This window comes from Calypte anna, chromosome 9 (assembly GCF_003957555.1).
Source record: "Calypte anna isolate BGI_N300 chromosome 9, bCalAnn1_v1.p, whole genome shotgun sequence".
Lineage (NCBI taxonomy): Eukaryota > Metazoa > Chordata > Aves > Apodiformes > Trochilidae > Calypte > Calypte anna.
Genome location: NC_044255.1, coordinates 11,110,261 through 11,131,517, shown reverse-complemented (window position 1 = coordinate 11,131,517; position 21,257 = coordinate 11,110,261). Strand labels below are relative to the sequence as shown.

At 36.7% G+C, this 21,257-nt stretch overlaps 1 protein-coding gene across 2 annotated transcripts in view; it reads left to right on the top strand.

The window, feature by feature from the left end:
• Positions 1–21,257, top strand: part of SLC9A9 (solute carrier family 9 member A9) — a 169,168-nt gene that overhangs the window by 61,670 nt on the left and 86,241 nt on the right. For both annotated transcript variants that reach the window (XM_008491051.2, XM_030456173.1), the window contains exons 7-9: positions 4,876–5,014; positions 5,840–5,945; positions 16,407–16,495. In XM_008491051.2, coding sequence (XP_008489273.1) covers positions 4,876–5,014; positions 5,840–5,945; positions 16,407–16,495 — 334 coding nt within the window. The remainder of the gene's footprint in view (positions 1–4,875; positions 5,015–5,839; positions 5,946–16,406; positions 16,496–21,257) is intronic.

Genomic DNA, 21,257 nt, shown 5'->3' with positions numbered 1-21,257 from the left:
TGTTAGACCTTAAACAGAGCAGTAACACAGAATGCTTGATCTTTGGCAGGTCATTGGTAACAGTGGATTTCTTTTCTTTTTTACTGACATGGAGGAGAAAAGCAATGAAAGAACAGGCTATTAATTTTCTTCAAAGAGTGAATTACTCAATGGTTAGAGCTTCTTCATGCTGTCTCTGAGAGCACTGAGCTGCCTGCAGACCTTTTTTGTATTTATGTTGCTTACTGACCACTGTTTTAAACACATCTGAAAAATAGAGTATGTTTGTTTGTTTGTTGCAGGAAATTTTCATCTAGAGGATATCTATATAGTTGCCTCAAAGTGCTGTTACTGGCTGCCTTTTCTAGTCCAAAAGCCTTCCTGCAGTGGTGTGTCTCTGCTTTTCCTTAAGTGCAAACTTCCTTTACTGCATATGTGCTTTTCTTGACTTAGAATACTCACATCCCACTTTTATCTCACGGTTTTTTCCAGTTTCATAGCTTATCTACAGCTTATTACTGCATGAGGAGCTATTTTATGAGGGTGCCTGAAAGGCTTTACCAACCTTAAACTTGCCAAGAGAGGGTTTAAGTGTCTGGTGCTATGCATACACTTTCACATCTAGTTTCTAGTTCAAACACTTACACACTGGGAAAATTACAGTTCTGTCTTTTCAGCTTTCTTCCAACACTTGAGGAAAACTAGACAGTTAAAAAAGTGATTGGGAACAGAAACTGTTCAGTTCAACCCAATTCTCTGAAAGTTCAAAATTTTCTAACACAGTATAGTGACCCACCTTTTCTGTATAAATATGTCAGGAAAAAATAGCCTTCTTTCCCTCTTAAAAACAACCTTGAACTGAAGGATATTTTTTTCTTCCTGGCCTGTTTTATTTTTCCTAATTAGTAGTTGATGAACTCACCGTGTAGTTCTGTAACTATTGCCTCAGAGAGATTCCACTTCATTCAGTGAAGGTATTTTAAGTAATATCTGACCTTACCATATTTTAAGGTATGATTATTTTTATTTTAGATTGTTCCTGATTCTATTCTGTACAGTATTTTGTGTCACATGATAGTGCAGCAACACAGGAGGAGGCCACTTGGCAAGAGAAAGCCCTGACTTTGCAATTAGAAAGAAATCTGCTCCAAAGATGATAAACTACTTGTTTTCATGCTGGTCAAATAGACAGAAGAAGGAAGAAAGGAATAAAAAATAAAATTTTGTTTACTGTCTATTTCTAATATTTGATTCCACTTCATACAATAAAATTTTTCTGCTGTTTGCACACATTTTCCTTCTGATGCTTGAGTGCATTTTCTTCAGAATATGCCTTTTCCTGAAATTAATCTGCTACATGTGTTTCAGCACTTTGTCTTATACCAAAACCGAGGATTTTTGTGCTGTTCCACTTGTTACAACTGGTTAGCATCTCATTATTTGATGCTGCCACACTAGCCCCTTGACATGCCAGGATTTGACAGGAACAAAGGCTACAAGCTTTAATCTCACCTATAGGTTTTTCCTCAAGAAACTTCCATGTCTTACTGAAAAATCTTTGCTTTGTCCCCAGATATATTTAGGGTTTTTTAAAAAGGAAAATATGTTTTTCTAACTTAAGGGCTGGAAAAACTTACAGGAAGAAATAGATCTATTGAATAAATGAGATTTTCCTTGAGAATAACTGAAGCTGTAAAAAGTAATTAAGATGTAACAGGAAAGATGACTTTACAAGTTCTCTTCTGTTTCTCATGGAGACCTTTGGTATTATATCATTCTTTAAGTCATAGAAAAAAATTCCTCATCATGCTGAATTTTCACTCTAAAATGATATTAACAGATGAGAGGAGGAAAGAAGGGGAACAACCAGCGCAGTACAATTGGCAGAAACTGTTGATTCTCCTTTCTGTTTCAAGCAAAAGCTACCAATCTTAACTTGCAATTTATTGTATAATTAAAAATTGCCTATATTTCCATTTTTGAAAGCTCAGAAAGCACTTGACCCTGCCCATTGTTCCTTGGTAAAAAAAGCACAGAACTGGAAAGAAAAAAGGTCTATTAAAGGGTTTTCAAATATAGAAAGAATTAGATAATACTTAAAAAGCCAATAAGGAAGCTAATTATTTTGCTTTGCTCCAACCTAAAGGACAGGCAGAGTTTGCCCAACTTACATCTGGATAAGTAGTAAGGACTGGGCAGGTGTGTGTAAGCTGTGTCTGCCAAGCATTTAGCGAGGACGCAAAACAAATATTTTATTCTTATCACTTCACTCTCTCTCTTACGGGAAGCAGATAAAGTGTATCTTTGTCATTACTTCTGTTCCACTTACCAAGCTGTGAAATAGTTTCCAAATGCATTTATTTTCAGGATTTGCTTATTCCACCTCTGATAAAAATTTATAGAAATATGCCCATGTTTTTCTTATACCAATTCAACAATTAGAAAACCTCTAATATTCAAAATCTAAACACAGCTTCAAATTCGGTACCAAACTTTCACACACTGCTTGTTAATGAACTGCTATCAGCCCCCTTTGTATCAGGCACAGAAAGCAGACAGCAGAAATGGCAAGTCATGCCAGCATGCTTCTTGGACTGCTCTCTGAGAAAAAGGAAGAAGACCAGAGCACTCTAAGTTTAATTATGGTTCTCTCCAGTGATAAACCTTGCAATTTTTCTTTTAGGTCAAATAATTGGCTTGGCAGGGTACTGGAACAAATAGGATAAAAATATGTTCTGTTGAATACAGTTTATGTAGAAAAAATATCAGGGAAATCAGTGTGTATTCTAGATGCTTGAAAGGGTTAAAAGTTAGCGTTAAACGAGAAAGACAGAAAGAGAAATAACAGCTCTAGTACAGAGTAACGCAAAACCAAGAACAGAACCAAATACTCCTTGAGCAGTGTAGAAACCTTACTTCTGCAAAGATTTAGACTGGAAACCACAGTTAGTAGGGTTGTTACAGTGTTTTTAAAAAACCATGGGATCTGGGGGACTTAATGCATAGAAAAAATTCCCGGTGGGAATGAGCCACCAGATTAAGAATAAGATGCTTCCTTTTAGTTTTCTCAAGAACTGAAAGCTGTTGAGAAATTGTAAAACAAACTTGAACTCTAAATGGTGTAAACAAAGTCATTATTTCTTGCCTTAAGGTTAACATACCTAATAAAAAGTCAAGCATGGCTATAGCTTACATTTGACTACTAAACTTTCACTCCATGTCAGACTTAAAGAAAGTAGCTGGAGCTCTCCTCAAGTATACAAAATACACTAGACTATAAAAATACAGTATCACAGCTGACAGAATTTCCTTTCATAGAGCTATTCCATCAGTTTAGAGAATATATCAATTGCTTGTTATAGATCTTCATTACATATGGATTGCAAACCAACAATTTTTGCACAGGTCAGAGATTACAAACATTTCAAGAATCATCTGAAGGCAAAAGAAGCAAAGTATTGTAACCAACCCTGATCTAAAAGAGTCACAATTGAAAAAAGACTGAAATTTCAACAGCACCATGTCACTTAGCATTTCCTTTGGGAACATTATTCTGGGTACTTATATTAATAGCACTTTCTGCTATGAATTATCTCACTAGTTTTGTGGTGGTGCTCGTCACTGTATATCAGATTTTAGTGCCTAGTAATTTCTGTTGGATTACATTAGTATTCACCACTCATATTCAGCAGTGCTCTAACAAATGCCTTTAGAATCCCTGTGCCTTTTTTACAGACTGAAAGCACAAGATCTGTTTTCACATGCCTTTATGTTATTTGGAGACTCCTAAATAAATGCAACTGCTAAGAAAATCCTCCAAAGAGAACTTCATCTCTAAGCCTCATCTCCAGATGGAAGACATCACGTTCTTAAAATGGAGGAGCTTAAAATATTCAAAACATTTTAAACATTCTGAAATTTTAATGCATAAAATACCAACCATTTTCCAGCAATCCAAGCTGCTTTCTGGAATACAATGCCAAGCTCAGTAAATTTTCTTTGATGATGAACGTAAAAGACCTAGACTACTGAAAGCAAGAGAACCACAGAAACCTAAAATGTTGCTTAATTAGTTTTGGAGGCTTAAGGCTATTATGTATCAGTTGAATTCAACAAGAAAAAAAGGCATACACATTTAGTATTACAAATGTTCTGAGCAGTAACTGACTAGTGGCAATAAAACCCCTGAAACTCAAAAATGTTTTAGCACACAGCCTTCTCTTTAGTGGCATCAAAAATACTGTTTATGGCATTACTCAGGGGTAGAGTACTGGAGATGACCTTTGACAACTAAAGCAGTTTTTTTCTGTGGGACGACATTCATTCTGTCCACCACAAGGTTTCCTAATGCTGATCTCATCTTATGCTTTCATCTCTATTTATGAAAGGTTACACCAAGAAGGGAACTTCTAGGTAGTTTATGAGAAGATAGCTGCCTCAGATTTGGTACCTATTGTGATTTGTGCTACCCATTTGAACCTCAGCCATAAAGCTGCACTTTTTATCAAGAATATTTGTGAATGTATAACTGCTCTGAAGACATACGGCCAATAAATAATTCAAAGTTATCTATTTTCCCTGCAGTTTCCTGATACACCTACCACCTTTTAATGCTTAGGTGGCCTGGAAACAATATTCTTTATGGCACTTCTAGTATAAAAATGTTTACCAACTTGTAGCAGACTATTGATTTCCCGTTAGATAGCTTGAAAAAAAAACATTTACCCTCAAGGTTTCATCTGTTTTGCTCTCTCATCTGCTATCAGACCAGAGAAGCCTTGCCTTGCCTTGTCCCTATAAATGTTCATTTACAGTTATTGACTCCAATATAATAACTATATGATTGAATTAATTATTCTTTTTTTTTTTATCCGTTACCCTTTGTTTTCTTTTCAGCTCTATATCCATTTACAATCCTAGGGAGAATCCTAATGCATTTGATGCTGCTGCTTTCTTCCAGTCAGTGGGAAATTTCCTGGGGATCTTTGCTGGATCTTTTGCCATGGGATCATCTTATGCTGTTGTCACAGCTTTAATATCCTTTATGGGTTTTTTTTTTCAGAGAGAAAAGTCCATATATGTCAGAAAAAATATGTGATATCTCTTACTGACCGTTTTTAGTTTGAGGACAAACCTTTCATTGTTGATTCAAGACTTTGCTAACAGCCAAATCATGAATTGACAAAAAATTTCACTTAGCAGAATCCACAAAGAACTTAACATGCAAATTTCTTTTTAACATTAGGCAAAATTCTAAGCTCTATTTTTCTTTTTGTAAACAATTACATTTTCAGGAAAGTATTTGGAGGCATACTGAGGTTAAAACATGGATTCGTAACCTACAGCAATTTATGTATGAACTACAGACCAGCAGCAACACACATGGCAAACAATATACTACAAATCAAGTCAGTCAGTTCACCTAAACTAGAAATAAACTGCATAACTGTTGTCCTGCCTTTGGCTTGCTTTACAGTTCTTCCTTTAAAACACTACCATAGAAAAAGCAGCAATTTTCATCTCTCTTGCATTGATGCAAATATAAACAAATGCCAATTGGTTTACAAAACTGGACAAGATTGCTTTCTTGACCCTTTTTCTGGGAAAAGATTGTAAAACACAACCAATTGGGCGTAAGTTCAAAAAACACAAATAGGCACCTTGTAGAATTCACCTGTTTAAAGCCTGTGCTGGATTTTCCTCTTTAAGATAATTTAGAAGCTTTGTATTTGTTTCTAAATTCAACTTGTATATTTGACTGTGGTGGGGGAGCTCCCTTTCTTTCATCCTTTGTCAGGCCGGGGCAATTTTAGCTACAAAAACGTTGGGTTTTTGTTTTTCCTTAATAATGTATTATCACTTGACAAAATTTACTAAACTATGTGAATTCCCTATGTTGGAGACAGGTTTGTTTTTCCTCCTGTCCTGGAGCGCCTTCTTATCAGCAGAAGCTGCTGGACTTACAGGTAAATGTTTCATCTTAGTAAATAAAAGCAGTTTCATAATATGCCTCTAGTGTGAGAAAACTGCATGTTTATTTTGGGCATGATATCATATATAAATCTTCTAAAAGCCACTCCTATATTGGAGATGAGTTCAACTTTAAGAATAACTCTGTAAAGACACTGAATAGTTTTTCCAGACAAAGACTTATTAGATCAGGCTGAAGTCCTCAGCATTTCTTCACCTCCATCATTACATTGTCCCATTTCTATTAGTCCCATTTTTGATCCCACCATGTTCTGCTCAGCTATGGTAGGACCCAAGATGATGGTAGGTATGAAGCAGCAAATACACAGTTCCATGTTTCTGCCAGGAGACTATGTGGTCCTCTGCATGCACTGCATGCCCTCCTCCATCCTCCGTTTTCCACAGCTGTCAACAACTAAGCAGATGACAAGATAATCCTAGATATGCAGCCACTTTTGGATTTAAAAAACACCTCATCTTGTTCAGTGTGCCTCTGTAAATGGCTTCTGCAAAAGAGGAGATAGTCATGTCCCAGTGATGGCTAGAAAAAGCCATGATCTGACTGGGGTTTTGTTCATACTTTGTGCAATCATAATCAAATATAAGCTCAGGGACTGCTTTTTCCAACTTAAAGACTCCACAAAAATTTAGTAAAAGTTGTAAATAGATATAATGCACCTTGACAGCAACCTATTGTATAGTGTGTTCTGAAAGAACAGAAGTTCACAAGAATTCAATCATTTGGATGTTCTTGATGGTGGCACCTCTGAAATTCAGTGCTCTAGTTAATGTCAAGGAAAGTCAGGAGAAGAAAATTACTTAATGGATTGTTAATGCTGCCCACACTGTTTTGTTTGAAAACTGTTCAAAGCCTTTTGAAGTAAACAGTTGTAATTCTACTGACTTCAGTGGAGCCAGCACACTACTTTTTTAATATTAGCCACAGAATGAAAATATTTCTGAATGAGTATAAACATCTGCACCTTCTGGCATCTTTGCCTCATTAAATAAGCAGATTTGCGTCCTGCTTAATGACTAAATCTTTACACCAATGAACAAAAAGAGGAGCACATTAATGGAACAAAATAGAAGTGTTCTGTCACACAGAGCTGACCAGATACCAACTGGAACAAGAGTCCATTTTCTTTATTTTTATCGTCTCTTAAAAATGTGACATGATTACTACACAAAAACTGAAGTAAATAAGGATGATCATTAATCACTTGCCTCCTACTGAGGATTACAATTTCTTAATCCAACAAATTCCAAGGAAAGACTGTTTTAAGACATTTCCAGCTGAAAACAAGGGTGCTATGTTTCAGTCAATGCCCAATTGATGTTACACACTATACTCAAAAAGTAGATTTGTAAGGAAAACACTTATCTTTCAGAGCCTGAGGTGCTGTATCAAAGGTAACCTCCATTTTTGGGTGCAAGAACAGACCATATGTCCAGACAAAAAAATAGTTGGCTTGAGTCTTTTTTGCATACTACAAATGTGATTACACAGACAGCATTGTGTCTCCTAGTAGTCACTCTAAAGAGTGTTTCATTTCTTTTTTCTTTTGCAATATATAAAATGTCTGAAATAAAAGACTTAATTACTGAATACCACAGATGTTTTTTAGGGTAGCCATTGTAAGGAATTTTAAATGGACTGAGGGAGAGCCAGAGAACGAGTGGAATAAAAGTTGCCATAAAAGAGAAAAAATAAAGTTTTAAGGAGATGTATCTGTTTCTTATAAATAAAGGAACTGTTATAAGAGAATAACTATGCCAATACATACATTCCAAGAATAATATAACAAGCCCTTTTAGGTCTGTCAGTCATCTTTTTTTCACTGGTGTGTTCTGAGTTTGAGGTAGAAATAATTTAATTACGAAACCATTTAATTAAACTTTTGATAGGAGGCAAAGTTGAATCTTGAAAGTTTTATCACTTGAGTTTTATCATTTAATTTATGTGAAAGCCTTTTGTCAGAACTTGTTCCAGTGAAAAAAACCTCATGGACTCTTTCTTGTAGCTTCAGAGGTTCAAAGGTGTTTTGGAAATGTATTGACCTTATTTGTGCTGACATTAAACTCTAGAGTGGATATTTTTAGTCATCTGGTTTAACCAGTTTTTATGTTGCTTTCATCTTCTTTCAGTCTCACCTGAAAGCTCCAACTTCACTCCTTTTCAGTTCAGCTGGAAAATTACTGTATTAGTCAAGAAATTTTCAATTGAGATTCTGTAGGAGGCATAGATGTCAAAGGTGCCTCTGATTTCTCAAGGCCATGCTAAGGAAACCTGTGTAAATTGCAGTCTCCTTCACAAGGATGTGATGCACAAAGCACCTGCTGCAGAAGGCACAGGGAGCCCTGGGGAATGTCAGTCATCCTTCTGAACACACTCAGCTCTTAATTCATACTCTATTATTTCCAGGCTTTTCCAGCCTACTTGCTTTGCCTTTTTTTGCACTTCATGCATATATCATCTGGTTTTACAGTCAAGTGTCTCTATCCTCAAAAGGAGTCTTTATTCTAAAGAGAGCATTGTAACCATGCAGTGACCATGCTGGACCTCTCCATCCAATGAGCTCAGTTCCTACTTTGAAGTCTTTGACTTCAGTAAGGCTCATTCAAAAATTAACTTGAGCCATTTTACACATATGCCTGTATTCATTTTCCTTGGATATTGTGTTTCCTCTGTTCACTCCTTCTAGATGAACTTCAAAGGATTAACAGTAGACATCAATATTTCCCCATAGCTATTAAGTAATGCAAGTGCAAAGTAAATTTGTTCTTATAATACTTCCCATACTAGTTCTTCAGTCACTATGAGCCTTTTGATGTCTAATGTTGAAGCATGCCATAAATTATATATAAAGGGCTACACTAATTTTTGTGTAGGTATAGTAGGTGGTAGAGCTCACTTGTTTAGCTTAAAGATTTTTTTAAATAAAATGTGAATAAAAGTGTAACTCAGGTCAACATTTTATAAAATACTTTGTCCCTCTAAGTAAAGATATCACAGCTTTTTACAATATATACACAATATATGGGCCTGTGATCGAAAAATGGATGTGACCAAACTAGCAAATCAAAATCTAAGTCTGGGATGTCTACACAATTACTGTTATACTGATAACTGTAAATTATAAAGTAATGTTACAGTTACTAATCTTATAGCTATTACCATCAAGCTGTGACATTTGCGTGATAAATTGATTTTTATACAGTAGAATCTAATTTGTGCACTTTCTGATTTGCCCTGAAGTATATCATTCCTGACTGCTGAGTGAAGCTGTAAAGTCAGTGTCAATATAGCTGCTTTAATTTTCAGCCTTCATTACACAGTATACTAGTAGGCTATGAAAAACATCATAAATAATTTAAATTAAACACTTGTAAGAATAAATGAGGAAAGTACATCTTACATGTTTTAATTGCTTGTTCTCTTGCTTTGTAATTTACAAAATTTGCTAATTGTGAAAGATTCCATGATGTATGTGGAGATTTAATGTTCACCTCAGTTAGACCCTCACTATCTAAAGCTGTTTTAACTAAAGTAGATATTCAAATAAAATATTAATGTACCTGCAAAACCACACTCAAATATATGTTAATTTATTTGCATTCATCTATTCAATTAATGCATACTTCAAAGTAATAGAATTTATCAAACCATCAAACTAATGGCCAACTACCTCTGATATTACCTGCCCATGATTTGTGCCTTGAAGCTAAGAAAAACAGTAGATCTTTATGAAAAAAATGCTGGAGGGAATCATCTTTGTTCCCTTACTGTTTTGCAAAGCCCAGCCCAAAATTACAGTTTTCTGATCATTATAAATGAAATAATCTTTTATAATAAATTATTCATTTCCTCATTCTCATCTGAACACTTTGTGAAATGCCTGACACCTGCCATCCTGTTTAGGGGGTCTCAGGAAAGCCCAGTTTACTTAGTGAGAAAGCTTTTCCTACAAAATTAAATAAGCAGCTTATTATGACTGCTGTGCCCAGGACAAGCCCAAAGATCTGGTCTCTCACTGGGGGAGCATTGTGCTATCTTTGTATTTAGGACACGGGAAGAACAAATGTCACCAACTTCCAATTCCTTTACTTGTAGAGAAATAAGATAAATCAGGTGCCTCGAATTGCCAGTGAGTGGGTGTGAGTCCACCTGTGCCTGATTAGCACAGGCCCCTATTGGGCATGAGCAAGGCCAGGGGGCCAATAAAGGTGGAACACACACCCACAGAGAAGGCCTCAGCTCACTCTGGTGCGAGGCGTGGAGAGGCCAGCAGCTCGTCGAGCCTCTGGAGCAAGAAAGGCTCTTCCTGCTACACTTCTACCCTGGAAGTGCTGTGTGGTGGCTGGAGTCCTGGAAGAGACCAGCAGCTTGTCGAGCTTCAGGAGCAAGAATGGCTCCTCCCGCTACATTTACTTGTGCTGACAGATTGCATTTGTTCTCATGGCTGTTCACTGTCCCTGTCTGTTTGCTGTAATTTATCTTGTATCCATCATCAACCTCACTGTTTTGTTTAAATGTTGTGACCAGTTCTTCTTGTATGACATGCAGAAGGGATCCACCAAAACATTTCTGTCTGCAGTTCTGAACTCTATGAGCACAATGCAGGCTGGTTCAGTTCAGAGGACAGACATTATTCTACAAAAGTTATTCTGGGCTTTAAATTCTCAACTTTGTCATTTTCTTTCCTTTATTCATATGTGCTATGTTGTGTCATACAGAGAAGCAGGCAGACTCCCTCCAGTAACAAGGAAGAAGGGGTAGCTTGGTTTCTAGGTAAAAAGGAGTCTTCAGATCTCTAAAAGCTGTAGTTCTGCCACTCCTAGGAGGAAAGGGTCTAATAAGGAAAGCAGGCTCCTCATAAATAAGATGATGACATCTACAGTGCTGTACAGAGACAGATGATAACTGAAAGAGTTTGCCACAAATTACTAACCATTAATTGTCTGTAGGACTTCAGAAATGGCTCTGGATGATCTTGGTGATATCCTGAAATGAGGAATGTCAGGTGGATCCTATACTTTGGAGGAAGGTCTAAATATACTTTGCTGACACACAAGCTAGATCCAACACTGTGCAGTTTCAGTTATCCCATTCACCCTTTCCACAGCATCATTTGATCAGATGATGCACACATTTGAATCAGTGCTCGTGTCTGCCTCATTTAAATCTTCTTGCAGATAGAGTTTTAAGACAGTAAGAGAAGAGAAAGGTGACAAAATCTAGCACAATTTTAGGTATAAAATCAGCATAGTGAGTTGTTATTCCTAGTAATAGGTTCAGAGAAAACAGGGTAAGCTCTCGTATCATGTCTAGAATAAAATCTGATGTGTCTCACCATGGAAGTTCCAACCTAATTGAATTCAGCAAATCATTTGGGCATTCAAAAATACAACACTGAAGGTCAGAGCTCACTTGAAGCCACCAGGTGCAGTACCAGTGGCCCTTCCTCAGATGAGGGCCTAAAAACTTCCTCAGTGCTGTCTTTCTGTCACTTCAACCTAAAATCAACCTCAGGCAACTTCAGAGATGAAAGCCTCATGAACAAAGCACCATTTTTGGTTCTGCATTGGTACAAGGCTGGTGAAAGAAGCCTTGAATCACTGCTTCAGGATAAAAAAAAAATGATCAGTCACACTTTATACCCTCGATGAAAACAGTGAGCAGGAAGATTGCTGCTATTGGTCTTACAGCCTTGTCACTGCAAAAATGTGATGCAGAAGGCAGTGCCTCATTTCCTGCCAGTCACATATTCACTATTCACTGGGATGTGCCCTGTAGGTGATGTGGAGATACTCTGACATAAATATGACTCCAAAGTAAATGTTATCTGATGGAAAGAATTTCTCTGGAGCCAGCTCTTCACTGTTCTCTTTTCCCCACATTTCACTGCTTTTGATGAAAGACTTGTTCCTTGTTGTACTGTGGGATTTGGGGTACACTGTGTATCAATTGAGAGGCATCCCTGAGGCTCTGGAATGACATGAAGTCAGAATTTGAACCAGTCAGTATACCTACAGATCTTTTCAAATGAAGTTATACCCTTTACCCACTCTGCTGCTTCCCCAGAAGGTAGAGGTTTGTGGGTTGATTGGGGTTTTTTCATCATGTTGGAGCTTTTGGGGTGTTTTTGGTTGGTTCTATGATTTTGTTTTGCTTTTGGTTTGGGGGCTTTTTTGGGGCGTGAGGGGGCTGTTTTGTTTTTTGTTTTTTTTTTGTTATGCTTTCCAAATTCCCTCTTTTACTCCTTAATGAGACAGTGGAGACAAAGTCAATTTTATAGTCTCAGATTAGACTGAGTGGCCAGTCACTTCCAGGTTTGCATTAAAAGCACACTGTGCATGCTGCACTTGTCTGAGAAAAGACAAAAGACAGACTTTTTTCTAATTCTCTTAACAGCAGTTATTGAAAAGCGAGGGTACACTTCCTTTTGCCTATTTGTGAAATGATCAAAAAAAAAAGAAAAAGATTTTGTCTTTCAGTGACAATATAGAAATTCTTTTTAGATTAAAGCTTACAAATTAATGCAAAATACTCCTTCAACCCTATATTATTATTACCAGCTTTTGTCCTAGCAATGATTTCTACTACAAGTATCCAGCAAAATTAATGTAATAAGATCTCTAATTATATAAGCAGCTAACAAGCCATGACTAGTTCTCAGTTGCCTAAGAACCAAAAAACATCACATAAAAAGATAGTTTTTTTCCTAATAAAGCCTTTTCAAAAGTTTTTTTACAGTGAAGTACTTAATTTTTTTTTAAAGTGAAAAAAAATCAGTAACTTTATTTATAGACATAAGCAACCATGTTGCATTTTACAACTGATCACCCATTTCAATTCAAAACATTTCCTTTTTACTTTAGGTTGGCATTTTGTTCCACTATTGTAATGCAAAATTTGCCACTTGAAAGAAAAACAGTGTAATGGCAGTGAGAAAGTGAGCCCTCTGCAATACCCTGAAATGAAAGCTCTGAGCAGTAGGGACTGGTGAAAGGGCCATCTCACTCTATCTCCCTGCATCTACTCAATACCTTCTGTTTACAATTCCAGTATAGCTCTACTTGGTTTTGTCTGTTTCACTGTGAGAGAAAGCCTGCAAAAACTTAAGTTAATTTATATGCCCTACACAGTTCATACAGTATTTTTCAACCCAACTAACTTCAAAATCCACCTTTAGTGGTCTTACAAAGGAATCTAGATTGATTTCCTTCTAACTGAAAGGTTCTGTGTTTGCCTCTTTAGGTATTTATCTTTCCTTAGTAGTTGCATTAAGTGTGTACTTGGGCCTTACTCTTAAATAATCATTTTTATGGAAACACATTACAAACAATTTTTGCCAAGCCTTTTGATGAAGCATTCCTTGCAAGAGGCCTGGCTGGTACTCATTAAGCTTGGATTGCAGCAATTGCAATATCCCACTGCATTCCCCCACCCACCACCATCCCTGTTCTTCCCTGCAAACAGTCTATCTGGTTTCTACACTTGCAAAATTGCACGGTTCACATCAGTTATTCCTAATGTGAAGCCAAATTTAGGCCACTTAATTCCTCATGCTGCTCTAAGTTCTCTCACTAACCGTAATTAACAATTTCTTCACAGTAAAAAAAAACCACCTTATAATGATAGTTTTTTCCATTTTAAAACTGCAGGACTTGGCATGATGATGATTCATGTAGAAGAAAATGAATCAGAAACTCTTATCTCTGTTCCTGTTACTGAGCCTGGGGCTAGTGACACTTAGCAACATTACTGATTGGCTGTATTTTAACTGAAATTCCATCATTTGAGCATCCCATTCCATGTTATTTATTTCTTGAGAATTTTTTAAACCCCCAGAACAGCTCCACTCAATCAAATATTAACTGAGAAAAAAGACTTAGACACATTGAAGAGAACCATTAGACCTCACAAAAGCATGAACTGCCTGGAAAGTATCTGGGCAGTGGCAATCTCAGCACTCACATTATTTACTGCAAAGAATTTTAACTGTAGTTAGAAAAAAAAAAGTTAAAACAGACATTAAAAAAGAAATTTAAAAAAACAGGCAGAGCTGTTAGAGCTCAGTGGGATTTCTTTTGGCCTCAGACCTGTGGAAGTACAGGTAAATTTACAATATAGAGAGAACCCAGAAGTGAAGAAAACTTCTTCAGTGGTTTGGAGGGAAAAAAACCCAAAACCAAACAAACACAAGATTTGCTTTCTTATTTTCTTTCTGATGCCAAATCCATGTCAGAAATTTTTACTCCATACTTTTTTTTAAGGCATGTTAATGCCAGGCCTCAGTTCTTCCCAGAAACAAGAGAGGATTCTAAGTAAGAAAGTTGGATTTTGTTGGACAATATTTCTACCACTAGCAACCCAAAGAGGGTCAGAAATTTGAGAAAGACATGGTAAGGCAATTATCACTTTAGATAGTCTGTGGCATCATGCTCTTCCCACCATGTGCTCCCTCAAATGAAATCAAGTCAGCATTGTCTGAATTATTACTTTGCCATGTTTCCTTATCTACACCTTGCTTTATGGGAGGAGGAGATTTCACTTACATCCAGGGTCCTCTTGCTGCCAAAATTCAAACATTTAGAGGCTTGGCCGAGTCTATTAAAGAACTTGTCAAGGCACCACCACCACTTTCACTTGACACTTGTTCAGTACATTATCATCCATTTTCCCTGTGACTTTGTGATCCTGGCCTGTTTCTACTACTCCTTTTAAGAAAGCAGATTCTTTTATATCACTTCTGCCATCCTAAATCCTACAGCACTGTAGGTTCTGCCCCAATTCTGAGCCTCTTCTTGATGGTCTTTATAAATTCAAGAGAGTCACCATTCTGGAATAAGCCTTATTCAGTTTCAAGCCCAGGACTGAATACATAGACTGGGATTATTTTCATAATTCTACTTCATGCTCATTATTTCCAGTGGAAGTGGTTTCTATGCTTCAGTTTATGCTAGCTTAACCCAATAAATGCAGAGAAAGCTGCTGCCCAGTCACATTACAAGGATGAAAATTGCCTTAACCTGGACAAGTATCTCTTGTCTTGCTTTGTTGCCTCAGTGTGTTCCCTTGGATTGATCAGAGTTATTTCGCTACTTTTCAGCAGCCTATGAGCTAAAAATTACTCAATAATTTGCAGAGCAGCCCATGAGGAAGCAGAACTAAAATGCTAATTAGGGCATGTTGTGGCTCTTAGAGAGGAGGCGGTGAATAAAAGAAGCTAAAAGGCACAAGAACTAAAGAACTGTGAATTCAGTGGTGGAAAACTGCCTGAATGTGAGCCCCAGAGATCACATGCGTGCAGGGATGCCATTGCAGGCTGGTAATGTTCAAAACCAGCTAAAACCAGATGCTGCTCATGTGGTGTGCACCCAGGAACCCAGCAGAACTTGCATGCTCCATGTGATTCAGGAAAGATGACAGGGAGGGAGGGGAGAGATGGTGGTCATGGAAATGATGATTGGAATGGACATGAAGGAGCCCTGAGCTGTTGAGTAAATAATTATCTATGTAGACATGCCCCAAGTTTAAGAAAAAGCACAAGCATTTCTCCTCTGTGGGCATTTACATATGATTACTGGCAGACACTTATTTTTGTTCTATGTTTTCTCCCTGTGTGGGTTTCTTCTGCCTTATCTATCTTTATCAGGAAATTTCAGCTACAATCTTATCAGCTGCTTCAGTTGCAACACTGCATTACAATGAAGTTACTCCATGGTTCTAGTGAATTAGGTCCAGGGCCAGGGAAAAAAATTAAAAAATAAGAAATACTGGTGTAATACACATTATTATTGTTATTATTGTTGCTGTTGTTATTCCTCTTGGCAAACCTCCTGCCCTGCTCCTTAAGACCTTCCAAAGGCAGAGAAATATACTAACTGCAGTGTGGCTACAGTCAGTGACCTGGGCACCCTGAGCAAAGCAGCTTTCCTCTGCCAGAGCATCATGGTTAAGTGTTGTTGTCCACACTGCACACTGTTACATGCTGCTTATGATAAAGCAGTCAGGCACTGACTGAAATGACTTTCCCCATCATTGAGAACCAAGTGCTCTCAAACCAGTATAATAATTAAAAAAAAATTCCTTCTTTTTCAGCCTCTGCCAAAATTTTAAAACAATCTGAAGTCCTTCATGTTACAATGATGTTAGCCTCTCCTAGCTGTCAGTCAGATTACTGTCAGATGTTACCATGTGTTAATTCAAGCAAATTTTCTACAGTTTTAGGCCAGACACAGCAGTGAAAATTATGTGAATGATGGACCACATAGAAGATTCAAGACTGATTTTTAGCAAATAAAAACATTTTAGTTTGTTTAAAAGGTGCTCTTAATATCTTAAAGTTCTTTTGTTAATAAAACAAATTTTAACAGACAAATTAGCTCTTTTATGCAGCCATCTGACACAAAACAGAAGCATCTAACACTGTTTATTCTTTGAATTTCAGGTATTGTTGCAGTGCTTTTCTGCGGAGTGACACAGGCCCATTATACCTACAACAATCTGTCACCAGATTCCAAAATGAGAACTAAGCAGGTAGGGCATGGAAATAACTGACTACATGTCTGCAACTGGGGTAAGGAAAAGACAAAGGTCCTGGAATATAGCTGGATGGGATTTTGTTAGTGAAAAGCCAGAGGCTAATGTCTTAATTAGGTGAAAGACTAGAGATTTTGCCAGAAAAATAGTAACAGTTCTTTAGATAAGGGAAAAATAAAAGAACCTGTTCTTCTCAAGAGACCTGGAACATTAATCAAGGAGATGAAGGGCAAGGAGATAACAGCTTACAAAAGCTTCCATTAAAATTGCTGTAAAGTTAAGAAAATGAAAAAGCTCTGGTAAATAAGAGAGGATCTAAGACATTGGATCCATGTGGATTTTTGTAAAGGGACTCTAGAAACTGCAGTCTGGGTCACATTTGAGCAATGACATTTCATTTCTGCCTCATTAAAAATTTGGCATAATTAAAAAGATAGTGCATTTTTTCCATTCTGTTACTTAGATTTCAGAGATAAGAGAAATTTGGTAATCTGTTTTTTGTTTGAAAAGGCAAGTAGTGCAATTGTAATTATTTTTAAAACTTGGGTCTGTTGTCAGTATTAGATACATTGCACTGCAATGTTCAAAAGACTTTTCAGCATAAGGAGTAATTTTAGACCACTTCACTGCTACCTAGATCCTGTAAGAAGTCATTTAAATGTAGTTTTCTACCCTTTTAAGTCTTGACTTGTCTGTCCTCAGAACCCCAAGTTGTAGAAAATCTATCCTCTAGAATACAATGGAAATGTATGGTCTGACTATAATTTTCTTGATGGAATCTGGTACCTTTCCACCAGTTCCTGTTTTCAGCATTGGGAATTTTACATACAGTATTCATTGCTTCTTGAGCACCTCAATTTAATCAAAAATCCAATTTTCTATCAAAAGCAGTTTGATAGAAAAAATTCTGGCCTCAGCATCTGTTCATCTGTCAGACTCAGATTTGAAATCACAAAAAAGTTTCTGATCAGTACTTCAAGAATAAAGCTAGCTGGTGAACAGGATAAGTCTTGCTAATTGCACTTCTTCACACCAGCAAAGGTGTTTTTCATACTTTCAAAAAAGTCTTTAAGCAAAAAACCTTTCTCTGACAACTGTATCATAAAAAAACATTTATAAATACTATAGAGTTGTTTCTGTTTTGCAGAAATACTGAATTGAATACGCCTTTACTAGCCTTGCATATAAATTCCAATTCAAATAGAAGGCTTTTTAAGGGATTCATCTGCGTGATTTAGTGAAGCATAACCTCAGAGAGAAAGAGAATAAGAAAAGCCATGGTATTTCTAATTACATATGAACCTTTTCATCTACAGAATTAACTATCATCTAGTTTAAATGCATATGGGTTTTATTCATGTTTACTGTTTCATTCCCTCCCATTCAACAATGCATAGAAAATACTGAAAACAAACCGCATCTACCCTCGAGTACAGAGAAAAGGGATTAGTGTTTCTCCATGGAGCTATGAGTTTTATGCACCCCTTCTATTGGGTTTTTCTCTTCCCCCATAAGCTCTTAATCCTCACCCTTCCATACGATATGGTTCAAAAATTATTGTTGAATTCCTTTGAATTCTTCTAATTTATTTTCTAATCCAAAGATTATCCTTTCATATGCAGCTGTTTCAGTGAGACCTGAACTGCCTCTTTCTTCCTCTCCCCCAAAGAATTATTTTCAAGCAAATTTACTAAGCCACACACTTGGCATTCTCATAATTATATGTGACTTCAGTGCATTTAAATTAATGTTGCTCAGACAGACAGCTTTGCTCCCAATCTAAGTCATTGTTATTACTCATTACTGGCCCAAATCAAGGCCTTTTCAGTTAATCTGTAGAATTTTTCCAATGCACTGTGTCCCTTTTATTACAATGTGACAGATCTTTCAATAAGAACTGGTGGGTCATACTTTACACTGACAAAACAGCAAGATAAGTCTAAAGCTAAAGCTAACAAAAACATGGAAATTAGATATAAAACTGTAAATTATACTGTGAAGCTTTCTTAGCTGTCTTTAAACAAATGGTTTTTTCTCTACTGCTTTGCATAATTTTCTTTACATTCTTTTAGTGTCTATTAAACTTGATAGAAAAATTCAGTATACAGTTTTAGTGGTGGAGTTTCTGGCCATGAAGTTCTGCATTTCTCATAATGCCTTAACATTTGCTCTAAAAAATACACAAGAAAAAAAAAGATCAGTATGATTTCTTCAGGTATGGATATGGCATTTAAACCTTAATATAGTTCTTAAATGGGACTTTAAGACCCTCTATTAAGAACACCTGGTAAAAGATGCCATGCAATTATTAGTCCCCATGTATCCTGTATTATCCAGTCAATCATCATTTAACATTCTATGAAAGGGAAATATTAGATTCCAAGCATCTAAAACTTACAGAATCTAGAAGGATAATGTAACAAAAACCTTGTCACAAACGACAGATTATTTTAACACTCATGAGAAAAGCAAGATAAAAATGATGCAATGAAAATGCAAGCATTAGGAATTTTCACTGAAGCCAGTTATTCCAGTTCTATCTATAAACACCTCTCTGTGGGGTTTTTTACTGCTTGTTTTTTACATGAATGATGGTATGCAGCAGTATTTTTAAGTCATCATCACTGAACTTTGGTCATAGTGATTTTGACACTAAAATTAGCACTGCACCCATGGCAACAAAGTTGGAGCAAACACAGTGTCCCTGAGTTTCATACACTTAAAGTGTAATTTATCCAATATATCTCAAGTGAAGGAGAAAATGAAACTGCTAGGACCTCATCAAAAGCTATTTGATTCTCTGCAGCTTCTCTATAATTATTTATGGCTGTCAGTATAACTTCACATTATGCTGCAGGCAGACAACAGCTGCTTCTGAACCTTGGGGTGTTTAGTTCAGATTTAACATTAGGTTCTCTAGATGTACAGTTGGGTTAGGTTGATTTTCCCACCTACAAACAAACACAATTCTCTGTTTTCTGCAAGAAGAGAAGATATTTCCCATTACTTTTTCCTCTCTGGACTCCTATCAGTTTCACTCAAATGCCAAGCCAAAGCCAGCAGAGTTTCCTAGTGGATAAGTATTAAGAGAAGTTTCTCCCTTTCCCTAACAGCTGCAAACGCTACCCATCACACATATAATTTTCAAGTTTTGTTCCTTTAATTCCAGGGAACAACCACAATGAAGGCATTCATTGTACAATACCTTTCCTTGGTTAAGTGTGCAAGGTTATAGAGAATTCTGCTTTTAGATAAAATATGCCAGCAAGTTATAAGTTCTGAAAAGGGAATTCTGAAACACATCTCCTATGGAAGTAGAGCCCAGAAATTGCTAGAAGGCACAAGAAAGCATGTCCAGACAGCAAGGGACTAAGTGACATACTGCCCTGCCTGCCTCCACTCATTCCACCAATTTAACCTTTTTTTTACACAGCCACCTCTGAAATAGTTTTGTCTAACAAGCTTATGAAGGTTGTTCACTCACATTAGGTGTAATAGCCTTTCTAACCACATCACTAGCTACTCACAGTCTGTTACTCACAGTCTGTGCTTATCCTGAGAGGAAACACAAGGACACAACTGCCTTAAAAAGCCTCTGGCCTGCTTGTTCAGCTGTGCTGGGAATACACTGTGCAGAAGATGCTGCATTAAGATTTCAGTGACCATTTATCTCCAAGATTTTACACAAGCTTGAGAGCAGTGTAAAAGTAAAACAAGATAATACAATGCTGTGTAACTTCTGAGTAACTTTGCTGAAGCACATAGTCTTACTAGGACTGCTTGAGGAAAATAATTGATGTTCAGACTCATCTTTGGGCTTTGCTCACTGAGGGGCATAGTGCTTCAAACTTTCATCTCCATGTTATAAAGCAGACATGATTATCTCTGGTTACTAAAAGTCATCACTTTGCAGAGGACTTAATAATATCTCCTAGAAATGCCTTGCAAATACACTAACTTTTGTAAACTTGCTTGGCTCATTTATGATATAGATATACATTTTCCAGCAATAAACACGCTAGGTAACAATCAGCTGAGTGTTGGATCATCTGTTAAATTTAGTGTAAAAGAGTTTTTTTTATAAGCATAGTAATTTAATTTGAATTAATTATATGAATTGAAACAGGCTGACAAAACAGTCACGAAACTCATTTTTAATTTCTCAAAAACCGTAAATCAAACCACTGTAGTCTCTTGACCCTGATGTGTCAGATGGCCTCAATATAGACTTTAGACTTGCTGTTTTTCTGTTTAATTATGATTAAAGACTCACTTCTGAAGCAAATTGGAACATGACAGTATAACCTAAAGAGTAAAGTACAGCAATGGAGATGTCCAGATCTACTGAAAGGGGGAGCAGGACTATTAACTGATAAAAGGTATGGTTCCTGAACAGAAATCACACAATGTTCAATAAAAAGAACATTGTAGAACTAAAGATAAAGAGATGGCTGGAGTCAACTTTTGTCTCACTGTATCAAATGAAGCACCATCACTGTGATCTAGTAATTCTACTGCTTTTCTGCTCATCTGTGTTATAAACAAACTACACTCATAATTAAAACAGCAGCTCTTCTTTTTCTGAGCACATGATAAAATGACTATCTTACAGGATATCTATATGCTATCTTTTTCTAAGAAAAGGAGCAATGCGCTGTAAATTCTACTCTTGGTAGAAGAATGTTTTCTCCTGAGTTTGTTGTGAAAAGCACACACCAAGAACTGCAGCTACAGCTTTTATCCTTCTGTGAGAGAAGGG